The sequence below is a fragment of the Nansenia antarctica genome (assembly GCF_963989245.1).
Source record: "Nansenia antarctica genome assembly, chromosome: 2".
Lineage (NCBI taxonomy): Eukaryota > Metazoa > Chordata > Actinopteri > Argentiniformes > Microstomatidae > Nansenia > Nansenia antarctica.
The window spans coordinates 27744255-27764503 of NC_137675.1; the positions used below are offsets into that span (position 1 = coordinate 27744255).

Genomic DNA, 20249 nt, shown 5'->3' on the forward strand with positions numbered 1-20249 from the left:
GACCTCCCAACTTCCCCCCCCCCCCCTCCCCCTCCTCCTCCCCCCCTACCGCTCCTGGACTTCCAACAGCTGTAAGGAAACCAAAATGGACTGATAGTATGGATGTCCCCCCCGTCCCTCCTCCTCCTCCTCCTCTCATCCCTCCCTCCTCCCTCCATCCGTCTGGCCCTGTCTCCCACCTGTTATGCCTGGTTTTGGCCACCAGAGGGCAGCACCTGATGAGAAACAGACTGAAGTTTGCATCTACATGCATGCATGTATGCATCCACAGCCTACACATATCTATAGTCTTCGTACTTACTGATGCACTGTAGAGCTTTTAGAAACACACATAAACACAAACAAACACACACACACAGAGGTGTATCACAAAACACTACGTTGCTCATAGAGTAAGTAAATAGTATAGACACACACACACACACACAGCCTCCTGCTGGACAGACAGGACTTCGAACTTCTGTGAAGTTTAACCCCATCACCCCCCCCCCCCATTGTCACTCGTGACAGAAGGTTCACCGATCGATGAACTCTGACCCTTCAACTTTGACCCGTCGACACAATAATATTATCTCCAGGCAACAACAGCGACTAAATATTGATCAACTCAGAGACCGAGGTCGACCGGCATCTGTGAGGAGACGTGTCGCTAGTTAGGACAGCCAGCCAGGCAGGCAGGTTGTTAGTCAGTCAGGACAGCCAGCCAGGCAGCCAGGTTGTTAGTCAGTCAGGACTGGAAAACAACAAGACGCCTGTCCAGGTTACAGCATGTCCAGATATGAAATATGTGATATAGAAACATAGAACAACAGATGATCATGATTGTCTGTCATGTAGAATAGGGAGTAATAATGGCATTCCTGAACATTTTGGCCCAACTAAATAAGGTGTGGGTAGAGGAGAGGTGTGTGTGTGTGTGTGTGTGTGTGTGTGTGTGTGTGTGTCAGGGTTTCCGTTAACCGGTAATTACCGGTCTTTGTCCAACATATAGGGTATTACGGTAAAATGTGACGTGACGACATTCTCAGAGTCAGTTTACTCACAGTGAAGGCGGAGGAGGAGTTGTACTCCCGAGTCCGAGTAAGTATGATTTGACAGGCAGTTAAACTAAATGCCTTCCCAACCAGCGAGACCTGGTTATAGAAATGACGTTGTTTTATTGATAAAAAAAAAAGGGTAAAACTGGAAAGAGAAAATAGAAAACTCACATTAATCCCAAACAATTTAACAAACTTCAGTTAACGTAATGTGGAGTCCGTTCATTGATCGATGCTGTCTGTTCAGTTCCCAGTGAGGCGCCCGTTCAGCGCTGGACATAATGGCATAGCGCGCATGCGAATCATGTTATATTATTATATATTGTATATAGCTCGCATCTAATCGTATCGGATGAGAAATAGACATTAAATGGCATATATAGGCCGCTACACAACAGTAATCACCGCGACAAACAGCTATATTATATTTTAATATGATGACCGGAATATATCACGTTTGTCCGGTAAATCGAAATCTTCCCAGACACGATGTCCGGCGGCAATTTTTTCTAACGGAAACCCTGGTGTGTGTGTGTGTGTGTGTGTGTGTGTGTGTGTGTGTGTGTGGGTGGGGTGTCGAGTCGAGGAGGTGTGTGTCCGCGCGCGTGGGTGTAGTAGTGGTAGATGTTTTAGTGAAGTATTGTAGAATGGAATCGTTGCTGCATCTCAATAGTCGTGGGCCCTTTCTCAATTGTAAGAAACTGGATTCCTTGCGGCCCTCTATCCCTCCTCCTCATCCTCCACTCACATCCTCCTCATCCTCCACTCACATCCTCCTCTCCTCTCCTCCTCGTCCTCCACTCCCGTGGGTGGGGGGGTGAGTGTGTCCACGTGGAGAAGGAAGAAGGTACCTACGACTTCTCATCAAATGCGTTCGGAGTATGTAAGCGATTGGAGGACCGTGGGTTACGCAAGGAATTGAGTTAATAAATCAAAAGTCGTTGAGGGGTGGCAATTGCCTCTTTTCCTTGTACCCCCCCTCACCACCATCATCATCATCATCACCACCACCACCTTCCACCATGGTCACTGGTTCACAAGCAGGACTTCGCAGACAGGAAACTGCTTTCCAGAGGGGGGGGACATTTTTTTACTATTTACATTTTAGACATTTAGCAGACGCCTTTATCCAAAGCGACCTACAACAGATACATGTGTCTAAATAAGTGAATCATCTGTACATCAGTCATCATAAGAAAAACAAATCTATGCTAAGACCCAGGGGCCTTTGGCAGATACAATGCTAGGAGAATGAAGGATTACTTTTGTTTGTTCTTTCTTTTCATATCCACAGTAGAGAAACTGTAGGCCTACAGGGGGCTAGTGGGTGGGGAGGGTGGGGGTGAAGAGGTGTTTAAGAGGGGACAGCCAAGATGTAGCCTGAATGCTGAATGAAGAAACGGGTCTTCCGTCCACGACGGAAGATAGAGGATAAAAGTAGCTGTTCTCCCAACGAAGCGTTTTGAGAAGGAAGCGGGAGGAGGAGAGGAGGGCACAGACGACAAGAGAGACGAGCGGTTCCAGCCCACCAGCCTTTATCATGCAACGTCCCACGTTCACCGTCCTTAGGAGGGACTGAGTCTGCGACTCGCTCTTGGAAAGAGACTTTCCCCTGTGAGAAAGACCCGCGTCGACGCGTCCAGTGTTCCGAACCCAACTAGAATCTTTTCCGGTGGTGTTTAGCGCTTAACTAACAAGAATCGGGTCAATTATGTCGTCAACGAGTTTGTCAAACGGACTTAAATGTTATTTGTTTTTTGTTTTTTTTGTAATGTCCAATTTTTTTGTGTCTTCTTTTCTCACAACAACAACAACCACAACAAAAAGAGAACACTGAAAGACCCCATAAATCGCAAATTAAATGTTGATGGAGAAATGTTTCTCAGGTCTCAAGCAATATGATGACAGGTGTGTGTCGGTGTGTCGGTTCCGTTTAGCAGACGCTTTAATCCAAAGCGGTTTGCTGTACAGTGAGTGCATACATGTTTTTGTACATATGGTCCCAGTTGGAAATCAAACCCACAACCTAAGCATTGGTAGCGCCATGCTCAACCAATTGCGCCACAGAGGACCATACAATTGTATAGCTCCTACGCATCTCAAAATACGGGTACATTACGTATTTTTATCTTTAAGTTTTATTAATGCACAATTCTATTACACTCAAGGTATTCAGTATTGACACTGGTAACTGATAGGCCTACTGGTCGTCTAGACAGATAAATAGATAGACAGAAAGATGGATAGATAGGTACTTTATTGAACCCCGGGGGGGAAATTAAGGTATTACAGCCGCTCACACCACAAACAACAACAAAATAAAGTGACAATTGAATAATAGGATCAAATACAAATAAAAAGTACAAATGGACGTCTGAAGCAAACTAGCTTCAAAAGGGATTCATAAGTGGATACGTTTACAGTGTTGCAGTAACTGTGTTTCCTGCCCAAATGGGGAGTAGCTGACGTTTTGGACAGTATGTCAAAGTTGACCTTCCTTGAAATATATTAGCCCAAATGACACGTAAGCCAGTGCATCTACATTTAATTGCAGGTGATCAGCCAACCACAATCATTGATCAACCAACCAACCAATCCAAATGAGGTTATGATTATCCGTAGTCCAATCAGCTGGCAGAGTGGCGGCCCAGGTTGTCTAATTGTCTCCTGCACGTGGACAATTACACAACCGTGCTGCCGGTGTCTCAGGAAAGTACTCTGCCCAGGTAAGACGGTAAGAACTTAGGAATTGTCTGTGAAATAGTCACAGTAGTAGGCTAAAAACGTCAGCGCAATTAAAGGGGCATTATTAGTCATGACCCCCGCCCGCCAAGTCATTAGGTTGTTCTTCGAAGCCGGACAATGAGAGAGGTGTTATTGCCCACGTTCATACTTCCAACATGGCAAACTGGTTTCCACATGAGCTCAGGCTAACCTCGCCGTCACAAGCCGTCGCTTGAATTGTGCTTTTCAGTGCTACTGGCAGGGTTCGAGTTAGAAGCTGAGCTTTGTGGGGGTCTCCAACATAACAGTGCGAAATGTTCTCATGCACGCGCGTGAATCATGCCCACACAGCGTTGGGACTTACACGTTTTAATTAGCCATAGGCTACTCATTTCACCACATCAACAGCACCACATGAAACAACAGCTATAAGCTCTCATGGAATGCCTCTTGTCCAATCAAAATTACAGCAACAATTTTCTAACATACAGTTCCCATCGTAAGTAATGGGACATTGAAGCATTCTTTTGTCATTTGGCTCTAAACTCAAACATGTGCATTTTATTTCAATGATTTCATCATTCAGAAATTACAACACTTTTGAGTAACCGAATTCTAACACTTTGGGCAATATTGCAATAGCTACAATAGCCCAATAGGAGGACAGTGCATATAAAGGTTGGAATTTCTGGGTTGGGGTTTGTGAGGACGGTTTGTGATACATTATCCCTCATCCTATCCAAACAGATCCCACACTCACCAGCAGTCCTATTACTAAATGACAGTTCAACCCTGGATTTAAATATCAAACAAAGACGCATCTGGCTGGCCGGCCTTACAGCGGCCAAAAGGCTTATAGCTTGCAGGTGGAAGTCACCCCATTTCTTGACCACGCAGAGGTGGATCTTAGACTTTATAGACATAGCCAGCATGGAACACTGGATAGCTAACAGGCATCAGGCAATCTCTGATAATATTTCTTGCCTGGATCAAACCATTACCATTCTCAAGACGTTACTATAGGCTAATCTATTTGCTCCTTCCATGGGGTGGGGGGCGGGCGGGTGGGTTGGAGGTATTTGGCGGGAGGGACATTTGTGGGAGGTGGGGGACCGTTGGGGTAAAGGGAGATTGGGAAGATTACTCATAGTAATTGCTGATTTTTAAATCCAAACTTTTGGAGCGTAGAGCCAAAAGAATAAAAGATGCTTCACTGTCCCATTACTTACGCAGTCCAACTATTGCATATACATGCAATAACATGCACTAATCGGTATGCTACTCCTGTAATAATTCCTCCAGAGATGCCATCATGTAACATGTAACAGTTGTTGAGGTGAGAAACCCTGGGTCTAGCCACTGTTGCTTCCCCACAGCAGCATACTGCCACCAGTAAGCTATCACACCTGAGGTGGTGGAATTGACATTTTCAATCGTCGGTGCATATAAACATATTTTGAATGTCACTCATCAAGGCCATGAGGAAGGGGCAGTGGTTAGAGAGGCCAGCTAGCAATCGGAAGGAAGCTGTCATGTGACCATCAGTCCTAACTCGGGGGGGGGGGGGGGGGGGGGGGGCGCCTAGATTGTAAACACCTGCTGTAAACACCTGCAAACTGTCCCTATACCTCAAGCAAAAAAATAAAAAGAAGCTAATTCCAACAATTCACACCAACAATTGACAAGTTAATGGTATTTGACATTTGACAACAAACATTCCAACAATTGGTTGATGAAGTTAATAAAAACAGATAATAAATCAGGCTGGGAAGGTCACCGGAGACAACAGCCACGCCCCCCTCTGCTGCCTTCTGGGAAAAAGTATCGATGCGAAAGGCATTTCTCTGATTAAATCTTACCAATCTTCCACATTGGTTGCTCGGAAAACCGACATGTTACAACAATATTGTATCCCTCATAAAATAGTTGAAGTGTATCTGTGAGACAATGGGAAGTTCTCTGTGAGTCACAATGGGGAGGACACTGATGGTCTTTTCACATGACATCAGCTTCTGCGTGGAAAACACCGTACCAACTAGGAGGGTGCAGTGTTTTCCCAGCAACAAGCCTTGGATTACAAGTGACCTAAAGGCCCTCCTCAATGACAAGAAGAGGCCCTTCAGGTCTGGTGACAAAGAAGTGCGGGTGCAAAAGAAGATTAAGGAGAAGCTGAAGGAGAGGCGTTGGAGGAAGTTGGAGGACAGCCAGTAGATTAACACATTTTACATTTGTACATTTTGGGCGTTTAACAGACGCCATTTATCCAAAAGTAAGTGAATCATCTATCAGTCATCTGTCCCTCTAACACAAGAGGCGTGGAGCAGCGTGATGAGGAAGGAAATCTTCATTTACATTTTAGGCATTTAGCAGACGCCTTATTCCAAAGCACCTTACAATCAATACATTTGACTAAGCAAGTGAATCATCAATCCACCAGTCGTAGCAGGAAGAGTAATCCAGCTCAGGCCCGGGGCCATTGGCAGTCTCTGTGATAGAAGGAAAAATCTTCTTCTATCACCTTCTTCTAAACCTAGACTTTCTTATTTAATTTTTTATATAAATGGTAATGGTAAATGGACTGCACTTATATAGCACCTTTTTTGCTGCTCCAAAGCTGCTCCAAAGTGCTTTACAACGGCCTCTCATTCACCCCATTCACACACACACACACCAATGGCGGCAAGCTGCCATGCAAGGCGCTGGCCCGCTCACTGGGAGCACTTTTGGGGTTCAGTGTCTTGCCCAAGGACACTTCGACATGTGACCAGCCGGGGCTCAAACCACTGATCTGCCAACCTTGTGATCATTAGACGGCGACTCTATCTCCTGCGCCACAGCCGCCCCAAACTATAGACACTGGAGAAACAGTACAAGGGGGGCAATATAAGTTTTAGGGGACACGGTAAAGGGGAAAAGCGGGCGTCTTCAGGAGGAGCAGTGCTGGGGGGGCAGTAGATGTCTCAGGAGGGGCAGTTAAGGTGTAACCTGAAGAGATGGGTACAAGTGGGCTAGTGACCCGTGGGAAATGGACCGAAATGGAATGTTGTCTAACAGGTTTGACTTGGGGGGCTCGTTGTCTTCCTTCCCCTAACTCCACCAACCAAACTTTCCACCTTTAACTTTACTACCATTATCTCACTTTCTTTCAACTACCCAGCAAATCTATCTATCGGAACATCTTTAAACCTTTTCCACTAAGGCCTACTAAAATAACACTTACTAACACACAAGTCTCTAATGGAACTTGTTTCACCTCATATTTAACCTCTTCTTATCCACCTCATTTTTCTGGTTTTCTGCTCGAAATGACATGCCCACAGTGAATATAGAATATCTCCACAATCACAAGGGCCTTCATAATGATCTTGTTATCAAATGAAAGCTAACACCTGTGGGGTGGCTGTAGAAGTGTCAGAATCAAAATCTATGTTACTGTGTCAGAGTAAATAGAGCTAGAACATTATAAAACATCTCAAATTCAGTCTCCGCCTAAAAAAAAAACAGCTTTTACAGTGAATATCACCTTGGAAACCTGATAACCAAGCCCAAATCATCTAGGAATCAGTACTCCAGGGTCTTATTAGTACTTGTGCCAAAGTTGATGCTAGTAATGTGAGCAAATGCAACTTTGTACCTGTTTTAGTACAGGTATGTTTAGGCGGACACCTATATGTTTAGGCCATTTGGAGATATTTTGGCACCATCTTTGACCTTTGACCTTTCTCATGTATCAGATTTCTTTTTTTTTTTTGGATTTTTTTGAGTTGAGAGGAAATTTGGCGTTGAAACCGGACATGACACATTCTCCAGTTGGAGAAAACTGGATGTGACTTAGGCCGTGTTTACCGTCTCTGGGAAAAAATGGTGGCATCGTATAGCATGCAAAGTTGTGAAAAAAATGTGATATCGATGAAGAAAATTGATCGAGGTAAACTCTTTATATCACTTCGGATGCCCATCTGGGTCCGTGGATATATGAGAATTCATTTCAAACAACTTCAAGAATCAACTGGACTGCTACAACAGTGGATACCCAGCTAGCCTACTCCTCTAAAGCTCTGCATGGCTTTAAATAAATCAATAAATGCTAACTGCAATTGTAGTGGAATTTAAGGCTTTTCACAAGTCTTATACGATGGAAAATAGGGAGGAAAGAGAGCAGGATGGCAGAAAACCGTGAAGCCTAATTCCTCCAGAGATAACATCCCTGATGTAACAGTTGTTGAGGTGAGAAACCCTGGGTCTAGCCACTGTTGCTTCCCCACAACACCAGCTATCACACCTGAGGTGGTGGAATTGACATTTTCAATCGTCAGCACACAAAAACAAGTCTTGTGTCCTTCCAGGCTCCCCTATCTTTTGAATACCTTGCCATCAAGCTACCTAGGCCATGAAGAAGACGGGCTGGGAATGTGATGGAGGAAATATACAAGATGGAGAGGTTCACACACATATAGAGGGTGAGAGGGGAGGTGTTTGACTCGAAATGGGCAAAATGGATTGAGTACAAGAAGGAGGAACAAGTGTAACATTAAAAAGACACCATTAATATGGAACTCAGGTATGATAATGCTGAGTAAATGAGAGGAAGCCCACATGGGACAATATTATTATTTTATTATTATTTAGTTTGTCCTTTATCCTATAATGAATAGTGAATTGATGAGTGTTATTGTTGTTGTGAAGTTGTGATTTTTTGTATTTGCAGAAAATAATAGAAAAACGAAAGAAAAAAAAGACAGGCTGGGAAGGTCGCCAGAGACCTCAGACACGCTGTGTTGCCTCTGCTGCCTTCTGGGGAAAAGTACCAGAGCATCCAGAAGAACGAGATCCAGTTTCTACCACCATAAGATATGACAATTGACCGCACCACGCAGAACATAACTTATAAATAATAAGTCTCTTATCTCTCACTGAGGCATTTCTCTGATTAAATCTTGTGGTTGTGCCACATCTTGTGCCAGACACATCCGGTCTGGTAACCCTAACCGGTAGATTGGCACCAATATCCTACCCCATTGGTTGAAATTCTTCCAACTGTAAGAAAATAGTTGTTATCTATTACTAGTAAAAACTTGAAAAATAGAAGCTGAACCGTTCACAGGCGTGCACGCTCTTGCTGTCCCGCAAATCGGTCGTCCGACCTGGGTATAGGGGCGAAAGACTAATCGAACCATCTAGTAGCTGGTTCCCTCCGAAGTTTCCCTCAGGATAGCTGGCGCTCGAAGTCTCGCAGTTTTATCTGGTAAAGCGAATGATTAGAGGTCTTGGGGCCGAAACGATCTCAACCTAACCTTTGCATTTATGATATTCTTTAAAATGCATGAAAACACTTGGTAAGTTATAATAATAACAATAATAACGTATAACACTAACGACATGGCTATCAGATACAAAACTTAAAAAATAAGCCTGGATTTTTATTTAACGACATTGATGGAAAACCCCCCAGGTGAGCACAGACCCATCTCAAGCACGTGTGTATATTAATACAGTCGTGGCACTCCGCTCTCTCACACACACAATATGACAACATCATGGGTTTGCACTGTTTTATTCTCAACTTTGCATTGGACCATTTGGCAGAACGTGAGCGTTTTTCAAGAGCACAAAACATGTGAAAAATAACTACATTGTCTATAAATAAAGCACTTTGTGAAGCTTTCTTTAAACAACAGTCAAACAGTGGAGATTAGGAAACATGATCCTGTTGACTGTGGCAGTTTGCTCAAATTCCATCTCCAACAGCTGTGCTGCCACCAGGTGGAATATCTTTGACATTACATCCCATAGATGGCTACATTCCTTGAAAAAAAAGATGTCTTCTCCCATCCCTTGTTCACTGCCATAACAGACCACAAAACAACATGATGGGCAGAGGAAACAACATATCCACTTAGTTTCCACCATATTATTTTCACATAAGCTACTATATTAGAGAGACTCACTGAGGACTAATTCAAAGGACGACAGAAAAGGGAGACAACTTCTCTTCTTTTCCAAAGTGAAACTGCTCAGTCTAGCCCAGAAGCAATGGACCTATCGCTAAGCCACGCCCCAAAATAGAAATTGTCCAATCATATCACAGTAAAAGTCACGACAGGCAGAAAACTCGGACAAACAACTCGCTAATATCTGATGGTGAAAAGCTTCTAGACTAAATATTCTTGTCATCTTTAAAAAAAACATGGTAAATCTGAAATTTGCGAACTCCCGCCATTATAAGTCATTGAATGTCATTCAGTCACGGTCGGTCAGTCAGTCAGTCACTGTCAGTGAAGCGTTGTTTGTTTGTCCGAGTTTTCAAAGGGGGGCGTGGCTTAGCGAGAGGTCCATTGTGGCTCCGCACAGCAGCAAGGCCATGGCAGGCAGACAAGACACTGGGATCAAGGAAGGTAGAGGGTCTTTATTTAGCGGCGCTGCCTCCGGGACGCTCAGGTCCCTGGGGGCCGTTGCCCCCCTCCGCCCCCTTCAGCACGCTCAGCCTCTTGTGCATCTTGGAGCTGGCCCTCTGCGTCACCTCCACCTCGATCTGGTTCCTGATCGCCACCTCCAGGCTCTGCGGAGAACAGCAGGGGACAAATCTTTTTATGAGCGGGGCAGTCCCACTCATGTGGGAACTTTAACATTTTGTTATTATTGTGTTGGAGACAGTAGAGATTTGACAGGAAGGATAGGTGAGAGAGAGAGAAGGGATGACATGCAGGATATGTCCGTAGGTCGAAATCGGACTGTTAACTTTGCGGTTATGTGGTCGACGCTTAGTGTGTTACGCTACCAAGCGCCCCCAACAGAGGACAAATCTTGACCACTGCAATGCACTCTTGACTGGCCTTCCCAAGAAGTCTTATTCGGTTGTTAAGTCTGACGTCAAACGTGACGGTTAGCAATTTCCGGGTCCAAACCAGAAATTCCCTGCACCATAGTACCAGTGTACTAAAGCGGTAGAATGACAGTTCAATCATTTTTTAGACTCAGATCTATTCATACAACAAGGGACGCAGCACTTTTCTGTTTTTCCCATATTTGTCAGCGTCTTTGAACCTCGGAAAAGCGCTATATAAATCTAATGAATTATTATTATTACTTTTGTTTTTAATCTATTCCCTTTTCTTTCTGTTGCGCAGTATTGTACAGCACTTTGAGCTGCATATATAAATAAAGCTTATTATAAAATAAGTGCACACACTTTGAGTACCAATAATCTGAAATTCAGGATTTGTAATTGCCATGGAATTAGTTGGCATTGTAAGGAAAAGGTCCCTCACATACACTCGTTAAGTTCTAGTGATAATTAGAGTCATAACAAGTTGCATTTCTCTTGGCAGTGGCATCTTACCTGCTTCAACTTCTGTTGCTGGACCACCATAGCCTTCTTTGGTGCGATCGTTCTCCCTGTTGAGAGGAAACACTAGTTAGCTTTCTCACAACGATTATTTAGCTATATTTCTGTTCAGTCGCCAGTCAATCAAGGTAAAAAATACCTGTCAATATACAAACAACCTACAAACAATCCCCATGACGTGCACAAAACGAACATAGGTCCTACTACTATGTGTACATGAAGCAGAATTACTCTTGATAGAACAGAAGTAAACGTCGCAAGTCCAAATGGTCAAAATTCCACTCGAGGGACGTTCCAGTTTCCATGCTAAACGTTCCGTTTTGTGGCCATTTCCCATTTCCCGAACCATGTTTGAGCCAAAATGGCCACCGCCGCACATGTTGTTTATGGGGTTATATCGTATAACTGATAAAACCGTAACAATATTGGTACAACCACTAGATTTTTATGCTCTATCGGCAGAGTTGCATTATACGCACCTCCTTTTCTGGGCCCTTTCGGTTTGCTATGGTGTTGTTTCTTGGCTCCACCGGGATGCGCTTTGAACTTCTGTTTACCTTGAGGCATCTTGCCTCGGTGTAATAATGAACTTCAACCCGGAAACAGATGAGCATGCTGGGATATTGAGGAACTAATCCGGTTGTTAAGTCGTGACGTGTTTCCGGGTCCAAAGTTGGCTGAGGCGCTCTCTTCGAAATGCCGCAATAATAATAATAATAATTCATTATATTTGTATAGCGCTTTTCCGAGGTTCCAAGACGCTGACAATATGGGGAAAACGGGAAAGTGCTGCTGTGTCCCTTGTTGTATTAATAGATCCGAGTCTAAAAAACGATTAAACTGTCATTCTACCGCTGTAGTACACTGGTACTCTGGTGCAGGGAATTTCTGGTTTGGACCCGGAAATTGCAAAACGTCACGTTTGACGTCAGACTTAACAACCGAATACCAATGTTGATGGGCTGGAAATACTGTAAAATCTAGTAAAAGTTTCGAGTTCTGTAATATGTTTTACCAAAGACAAACCCTTTAACTATAAACTATACAACAAATAAAATGAACACAAACAGAGAAAAAAGAACGCAACACAGATAATGGAATGTTGTTCCCTCATCTTTATTGAACTGATGTGAAAGAGTAATCTCTTAAACCATGTATGCAGTATACAGCATTATAGTCATATACATATGTATAAAAAACCATCCAGCTTTAAACCATCTCCACATAATACAAAACTAAACCCAGATATGATTATCAACAATAACATACCTAAGAGACCTTCTGTACAAAACTCCTCCCCAAACTGTCACCAGCCATTCCATTGGCTTATACACAAACACGCTGTCATCGGGAGCATCTCCCATTGGTTGAATTAGCAGGATGGGAAACATGATATCCAGCGGTTAATTTTGGCACCTAATCTACACAAATACGCTTAACATTATGTCGTTTGACGAAAGACGGCCTGGTAGTAACTGCTTGAGCTGGTTTCCCAGAACTAGATACTCGATGGAGCATTTCCATTGAAAGTGTGATTTAGTCCAGGACCAAACTTGACCTGTGTCGTCTTGGAAACCAGTCCTTCATCAATGATCCTAACATCTGTCAGATGTGTAAATAACCATAACACAGGTTTGTTCACCTATGTATGTGCGGGGGTAGTGTGTATGGCTCAAGTAGGCCTCCTAGTGGGTATTCCATCAACGTCATTAAAGGAAAATCCAGGCTTACTTTGATAAGTTTCACAAGACAGTGGTATTGATTTTTAGACCCGTGCGAAAACATTGTCGATAAAAAAACAAAAACATACTCTGCAAAGCTTTCTTTATACAACAGTTAGAAAGTGGAAATTAGGGAACATGACCCTGTTGACATGTCAGCATTGTGGTAGCGTGCTCGAGGTCCATCTCGAGCACTTTTCTTCCAAGCGATATCAAACAGCCATGCTGCCACCAGGTGGAATATTCGTTACATTACATGCCATAGATTGCTACCTTCCATTAAAAAAATAAGGAGATTTTTTTTCCCATCTCTTGTTTTCACTCCCATAACAGAAGACAAAAGCAACATGATGGGCACCACTTAGGTCATGTTCTCACATGAATGTCCGAATCAGGACCCGGAGCAAGTGGATGAGTTTGCAACATTGTTGCATAAATTATTTCTCTGATTTGCGTTCTCACAGCCCTTTATGTAAACAAAGTAACATACGCAATCGAAGCAACAGACGTGGTAGTTGATTGGTCAGAACATGTGAAAATGGCCCGTTCGTCCCGCTCTTATCCAGATCAACACGCATGCGCTGTTGTTTTCCTATGGACAGCCTCGATGCGTCGTTTCTAACCGGAGCGAAACCACCCTTTTCAAGCGGAGTATCCGTCAGCTGTTTGCTCCGGGAGTGACTTCGAATGCGCGTTCTCACAGCTCCAAACGACGCAGAGCAAAGCGAATTTTATCCTAAACTCCCGATTCCAAGTGAAGCAAACGTTCTGCGGCGGCAGTGGCTCATGAGGTAGAGCCGGCGTCTAATGATCACAAGGTCAGCAGTTCAAATCCCGGCAGGCCACGTGTCGAGGTGTCCTTGAGCAAGGCACTGAACCCCTAATTGCTCCAGGGTCGCCGTCTATGGCCGACCCCTTGCCTAGAGCATAAAATACCAAATTCCAACAATTGACTGACAAGTTGATTGCATGGCAATAAAACAATTATTATTATTATTATTATAGAAGGAAGGCAACTTTTTTTATTTTTTTAAGAAACTGCTCAGACTAGCCCAGAAGCAATGGACCTATCGCTAAGCCACGCCCCCTTTGAAAACTCTGACAAACAAACAACGCTTCACTCACAGTGACTGACTGACCGACCGTGACTGAATGACAATGAACGACTTACAATGGCGGGAGTTGGCAAATTTCTGATTTCTGATTTACCACAGCAAGTACAACACCATGTTTTTTTAATGATGACAAGAATATTTTCTCTAGAAGCTTTTCACCATCAGATATTAGCGAGTTGTTTGTCTGAGTTTTCTGACTGTCGTGACTTTTGCTGTGATATGATTGGACAATTTCTATTTTGGGGGCGTGGCTTAGCGATAGTTCCATTACGGCTCCACACAGCAAGGCAAGGCCATGGCAGGCAGACAAGACACAGGGATTAAGGAAGGTAGAGGGTCTTTATGTAGAGGCGCAGGCTCCGGGGGGCTGGGTTCCTTGGGGGACGTTACCCCCCTCCGCCCCTTTCAGCACGCTCAGCTCCTCTGGGAGTGTCAAGCTGGTAGTCTGCGTCACCTCCACCTCCACCTGGTTCCTGATCGCCTCAGAACCTGGAGGGGGACAACAGCAGAGGACAAATCAGTGAGCACACTTTGAGTACCAATAATCTTTAAAAAAAGATCAATAAATGTGGATTTGGAATTACCAGGGAATTAGTTGGCACTGTAACTAAATGAATGAATGAATGGTCTTTATTGTCATTGCTACAGTACAGGTACCAAACAACGAAATTTAGGAGGGGTGGCTCCCCTGGTGTTAGGAAAGAAAAAAAAACACTTTAAAAAAAAATCACAAGAAGGGAAGGAGCTGGTTTACATAAATAAAGGCTATGTACACTATCCACTATACTATACTGTACAGATAGACGACTAGGGTTGTCATATTGCACAATAGTGTTATTGCACATTTATTTAAAGTGTCGCAGTTTGCAGGCTTGAAATGTACATATTTGTGCCTCAGCACTACACCTGATTTTTTCAGTCCAGCAGCTGCCATCAATCCGTCCAGACTGTCCAGGGCCCAGAACCTAGGTCTTTGCTGTGTTCAGGGCCTGGACGGCCCTGTGGTAGAAGCTGTTCTTCAGTCTGTTTGTCCTTGCGGCCAAGGTCCTGAACCGCCTTTTCGAGGGCAGCCGGGTAAAGTGTTCGTACCCAGGGTGGGTTGGGTCCCTGGAGATCTTGGAGGCCTTCCTGAGACAGCGTGTGTTGTACAGCTCTTCCAGAGAGGGGAGGGGGGCGCCGGTGATCTTCTGTGCTGTTCTCACGACTCTCTGTAACGCATTTCTCTCCGCGGTTGTGCAGCTGGAGAACCAGTTGCAGATGCCGTAGGTGAGGATGCTCTCCACTGCGCCGCGGTAGAAGGATGTATAGCCGCTGTTGTGCCTTCTTGATGGTGGCTTTTGTGTTGTCCTTCCAGGTCAGGTCATCCCGCATGTGCATCCCCAGGAATCGGAGGGTTGAGACTCTCTCCACGCTCTCTCCGTCGATGAGCAGGGGCTGGATCTCTGACTTTTTCCTCCTGAAGTCTACGATGATTTCCTGGGTCTTTGACTTGTTCAGCAGCAGGTTGTTAACCTTGCACAGCTTGCTCAGTTGCTCTACCTCATCCCTGTACGCCGCCTCGTCCCCCCCCGAGATGCATCCCACCACGGTGGTGTCGTCTGCAAACTTTACGATGGAGTTGCTGGGGTGGACGGGGGTGAAGTCGTAGGTGTAGAGGTTGTAGAGGATGGGGCTTAGCACGCAGCCCTGGGGGGACCCAGTGCTGAGTCTGAGGGCTGTGGAGGTGTGGGGGCCCACCCGCACCCTCTGGGGGCGGTCGGTCAGGAAGTCCTTGATCCATGCACATATAGAGTGTGATAGACCCAGGTCTAGTAGTTTGGTCACTAGCCTGTCTGGAAGGATGGTGTTGAAGGCGGAGCTGAAGTCCACAAAGAGCAGTCTCGCTAAAAGGTCCCTCACATATACTCATTAAGTTGTTATAGTGATAACAGTGAAGGTTTTTTTTCTGTGTTTCTCTTGGCTGTGGCATCTTACCTGCTTCAACTTCTGTTGCTGGACCACCTGAGCCTTCTTTGGTGCGATCGTTCTCCCTGTTGAGAGGAAACACTAGTTAGATTTCTCACAACGATTATTTAGCTATATTTCTGTTCAGTTGCCAAACAATCAAGGTAAAACACCTGCTACTATACAAACAACCTACTTCCAACAACTACCTCCAGCATGATAATGCACCATGTCAGAAAGCAAAAGTCGTCTCAAACTGCTTTCATGAACAAGACAATAAGTTCAGTGTTCTTCAGTGGCCTTCCCAGTTACCGGATCTGAATCTAACAGAACACATTTGGAATGTGGTAGAACGGGAGATTCACAATTTGAAAAAGTGCACCTGAAAAATCAGCAGGGATTGTGTGATGCTATAATCAGGTCATCATGGACCAGAATCTCAAAGCAATGCTTCCAACATCTTGTGGAAACAATGGCAGGCTGTTTTTAAGAGTGAAGGGAAGCCCTACCCAGTATTAGTATGGTGTTCCTAATAAGGTGCTCAGTGAGTGTGTATTCAAAACATTGGTACGACCGTTAATAGTTTATTATACAGCAATTATACGCACCTCCGTTCCTGGGCCCGTGGCATGTAGCCCATCCGCCTCAAGGTGCGACGGGTTGTGCATTCTGAGATGCTCTTCTGCTCGCCACAGTTGTACAGAGTGGTGATCTCTGTCACGGTCGCCTTGCTGTCCGCTCGGACCAGCCCGGCCATCCTCAGCAGCCCTCTCTCGTCAACGAGGCGTTTCCGTCCGCAGAACTGCCGCTCACTGGAGGTTTTCTCTTTACTTTGCCATTCGGAGTAAACTCTAGAGACTGTTGTGCGCGAGAATCCCAGGAGATGCGCAGTTTTGGAAACACTCAAACCAGCCCGTCTGCCACCAACAATCATGCCACGGTCGAAATCACTGAGATCGGATTTTTTCCCCATTTTTTTTTTTAACGGTTGATGATTTACCTGAAGCTGTTGGCCCGTGTGTGCAGGGTTTCATGCATTCCGCTGCTGCCACACGTTTGGCCGATTAGATAATTGCATGACTGAGATGGTACATACATAGTGAGTTCCTAATAAAGTGCTCCGTGAGTGCACGCGCTCACTGTCCCGGGCCCCCTCGGTTAGCTGCGGTGTTGTCTCTCGGCTCCACCGGGATGCGCTTTCAACTTCTGCTTACCTTGAGCCATCTTGCCTCGGTGTAATAATGAACTTCAACCCGGAAACGGATAGACATTCTGGGATATTGAGGAACTGATACCAATGTTGGTGGGCTGGAAATACTGTAAAATCTAGCACAAGTTTAGAGTTCAGTAATGTGTTTTAGCAACGGCAAACCCTTCAACTATAACACTATACATACATCAAATAAAATAAACACAAGCGTAGGCCACAGAGAAAAAAGAACGCAACACAGATAATGGAATTTTGTTCCCCGATCTTTATTGAACTGATGTGAAAGAGAAATCTCTTAAACCATGTATGCAGTAGACAGCATTATATTCATATACATATATAAAAAAACATCCAGTTTCAAACTATCTCCACATAATACAAAACTAAACCCAGATGTGATTATCAACAATAACAATAACGTACCTACACTTTAAGAGACCTCCTGAACAACACTCCTCCCCAAATTGTCACCAGCCAGACTTCCCATTGGCTTATACACGAACAGCGCTGTCATCGGAAGCATCTCCCATTGGTTGAATTAGCAGGATAGGAAACATGATATCCAGCGCTTAATTTTGGCACCTGATTTGTGTTGGCACCCCCGAAACTACCGTAACGCCGTTAACACTGTCGTTTCCAGATCTGAAAGAAATGGCAAAGGTCTTAGCAATATCGGAAGGTGTATAAATCACCATTTTGCTTATACCCATCTGATTCCCTCAGATCAGCTGACGTCAGAGGGCTGGAAGCTATCGTTGTTCTATGTACTGGACCGAATAAGACCAGGGTGGCTTTAGATAAACTGTGACTACACTGCATTATCGTGTGAGCATTAACAAATGGTTTGTTAACAGGAAGCCAGCATGCGTGCACTCAATATGTCCCAATCTGGATTTCGAAAATCAAAATCTACACTAAAGCATCTTCACAAATACGATTTGGGTGACTCTCCCCTGTTTAGTGTGGGTATCTAGCTTGCAGAAAATCCAGAAGATGAACGAAAGATAGCCTGGGAGTGACTGTTTGGGCTGGTTTCTCTCCGGAACCAGATTAAGCTTACTCATAGACTAACATGCACCTTGGATGGACCGTTTCCATTAAAAGTGTGACTTAGTCCAGGACCAGGCTTGACCTGTGTCGTCTTGGAAACTAAACCCTTCATCAATGTATCCCAACATCTGTCAGATGTGTAAATAACCAAAACACAGGTGTTGTTTACCTGTGCATGTGCGGGGGGTAGTGTGTATGGTTCAAGTAGGCCTCCTAGTGTCAATGTCAAACAACAGCTTCATCACTAAGAATCACAATAAAATAAAAATGAAAAATAAAACAATAGATCACAGCCAAAAGAAGAGTCTTTGTGATTAAGGAAGAAAACCGACTCTTTAGTTTGAACGGAAACAATCTACCGATGGCGACAAAGTTGCTACATTGTTCTCTGACTGTTATCCTCTCCCGACGATTCCACCTTGTTCAGTTTCTCCAGACAAAGACAAAAAGACAAATAAAGAGGAAGTAATACCCCCCACACAAAAAAACCAGTGGTATTGATTTTTTAGAACCCTCGCAAGTTTTTTTTATTTTGTGGTTTTTTTGGACATCTAACAGCATCATTGTGAAGGGGAGGAGAGGGGAGGGAGAGAACGGGTAAGACTAAGTTGAAGGAGAGAGATAGAGGAAGAGGAAGAGGAGGAGGAGGAGGAGGAGGAGGAGGAAGTGGGCGTCTATTCTACAGCCATTCTAGAATGTGGAACAGTGACACTACAGATTCTAGAACTCAAAAGGATTCACGTTATTACGTTTTCTGACAGGAAAGAATTTGACAATGCGTTTCTTTTGTACTAGAACTGATCCTGGGTGGGGGGTTGGGGTTTGGGGTTAGGGGGGGGTACATGTAGAACTGATCCTGGGTGGGGGGTTGGGGTTTGGGGTTAGGGGGGGGTACATGTAGAACTGATCCTGGGTGGGGGGTTGGGGTTTGGGGGGGGTACATGTAGAACTGATCCTGGGTGGGGGGTTGGGGTTTGGGGTTAGGGGGGGGTACATGTAGAACTGATCCTGGGTGGGGGGTTGGGGTTTGGGGTTAGGGGGGGGTACATGTAGAACTGATCCTGGGTGGGGGTTGGGGTTTGGGGTTAGGGGGGGGTACATGTAGAACTGATCCTGGGTGGGGGGTTGGGGTTTGGGGTTAGGGGGGGGTACATGTAGAACTGATCCTGGGTGGGGGGTTGGGGTTTGGGGTTAGGGGGGGGTACATGTAGAACTGATCCTGGGTGGGGGGTTGGGGTTAGGGGGGGGTACATGTAGAACTGATCCTGGGTGGGGGGTTGGGGTTTGGGGTTAGGGGGGGTACATGTAGAACTGATCCTGGGTGGGGGGTTGGGGTTTGGGGTTAGGGGGGGGTACATGTAGAAGTCAGAGGATGAGGTTTGAAATTACGGATGGCGTGTCGAGGAGCAGTGGTGGGGGTGTACTTGACCGATATGACTTTTGACCTGTATTTGACCTAATAGACGTCCCCCCCCCCCCCCCCCACCATGGGAGTGTTATGGGGTTAGGTAGTATGTGAGATTGTGTGTGTGTGGGGGGGGTGGGGATACAGGGGGGGTTGAAGGGCTACTTTCTCCCCTGTTAGCATGCTAGCCTGCACCGTCAGTAGGCTAGTATGCTAGCCTGGTGGTTGTGTGCTGTCGTGCTGGTTGTGTAAGGCAGTGAGCAGAGCTGGCCCTGTGCCGGGCCCGTGACATTCAGTACAGTGAGTGGGTCTGCCACATAGACATCTGATACACTAGACTGGCATTGCTGGAACCGATGACCTTACCAAGATGACCTTACCAAGATGACCCTAACAAGATGACCCTAACAAGATGACCCTAACAAGATGACCCTAACAAGATGACCCTACCAAGATGACCCTAACAAGATGACCCTAACAAGATGACCCTAACAAGATGACCCTAACAAGATGACCCTACCAAGATGACCCTACCAAGATGACCTTACCAAGATGACCTTACCAAGATGACCCTAACAAGATGACCCTAACAAGATGACCCTAACAAGATGACCCTAACAAGATGACCTTACCAAGATGACCCTACCAAGATGACCCTACCAAGATGACCTTACCAAGATGACCCTAACAAGATGACC

General features: G+C 45.0%; 2 protein-coding genes across 2 annotated transcripts; both read right to left on the reverse strand.

Annotated features, from left to right (window-relative positions):
* Nucleotides 1-9299: 9299 nt before the first annotated feature.
* Nucleotides 9300-11690, reverse strand: cUnh19orf53 (chromosome Un C19orf53 homolog). The gene is made up of 3 exons (XM_080524309.1): nt 11586-11690; nt 11101-11156; nt 9300-10320 (listed from the first exon to the last, which is right to left on the reverse strand). The coding sequence occupies exons 1-3, from the start codon at nt 11671-11673 to the stop codon at nt 10168-10170; spliced, it is 297 nt and encodes a 98-aa protein (XP_080380435.1). The 5' UTR covers nt 11674-11690; the 3' UTR covers nt 9300-10167.
* A 511-nt stretch (nt 11691-12201) lies between these two features.
* LOC308151441 (uncharacterized protein) lies at nt 12202-17105 on the reverse strand. The gene is made up of 3 exons (XM_080524308.1): nt 16495-17105; nt 15917-15972; nt 12202-14431 (listed from the first exon to the last, which is right to left on the reverse strand). The coding sequence occupies exons 1-3, from the start codon at nt 16857-16859 to the stop codon at nt 14283-14285; spliced, it is 570 nt and encodes a 189-aa protein (XP_080380434.1). The 5' UTR covers nt 16860-17105; the 3' UTR covers nt 12202-14282.
* Between the last annotated feature and the right edge of the window lie 3144 nt (nt 17106-20249).

Coding starts and splice junctions, on each gene's coding strand:
- cUnh19orf53 (XM_080524309.1), bottom strand. CDS start 11,673: ATGCCTCAAGGTAAACAGAAGTTCAAAGCGCATCCCGGTGGAGCCAAG. Junction 11,157..11,585: donor GAAAGGGCCCAGAAAAGGAG/GTGCGTATAATG, acceptor TCCTCTCAACAG/GGAGAACGATCGCACCAAAG. Junction 10,321..11,100: donor AGCAACAGAAGTTGAAGCAG/GTAAGATGCCAC, acceptor TGTTCTCCGCAG/AGCCTGGAGGTGGCGATCAG.
- LOC308151441 (XM_080524308.1), bottom strand. CDS start 16,859: ATGGGGAAAAAATCCGATCTCAGTGATTTCGACCGTGGCATGATTGTT. Junction 15,973..16,494: donor CCACGGGCCCAGGAACGGAG/GTGCGTATAATT, acceptor TCCTCTCAACAG/GGAGAACGATCGCACCAAAG. Junction 14,432..15,916: donor AGCAACAGAAGTTGAAGCAG/GTAAGATGCCAC, acceptor GTCCCCCTCCAG/GTTCTGAGGCGATCAGGAAC.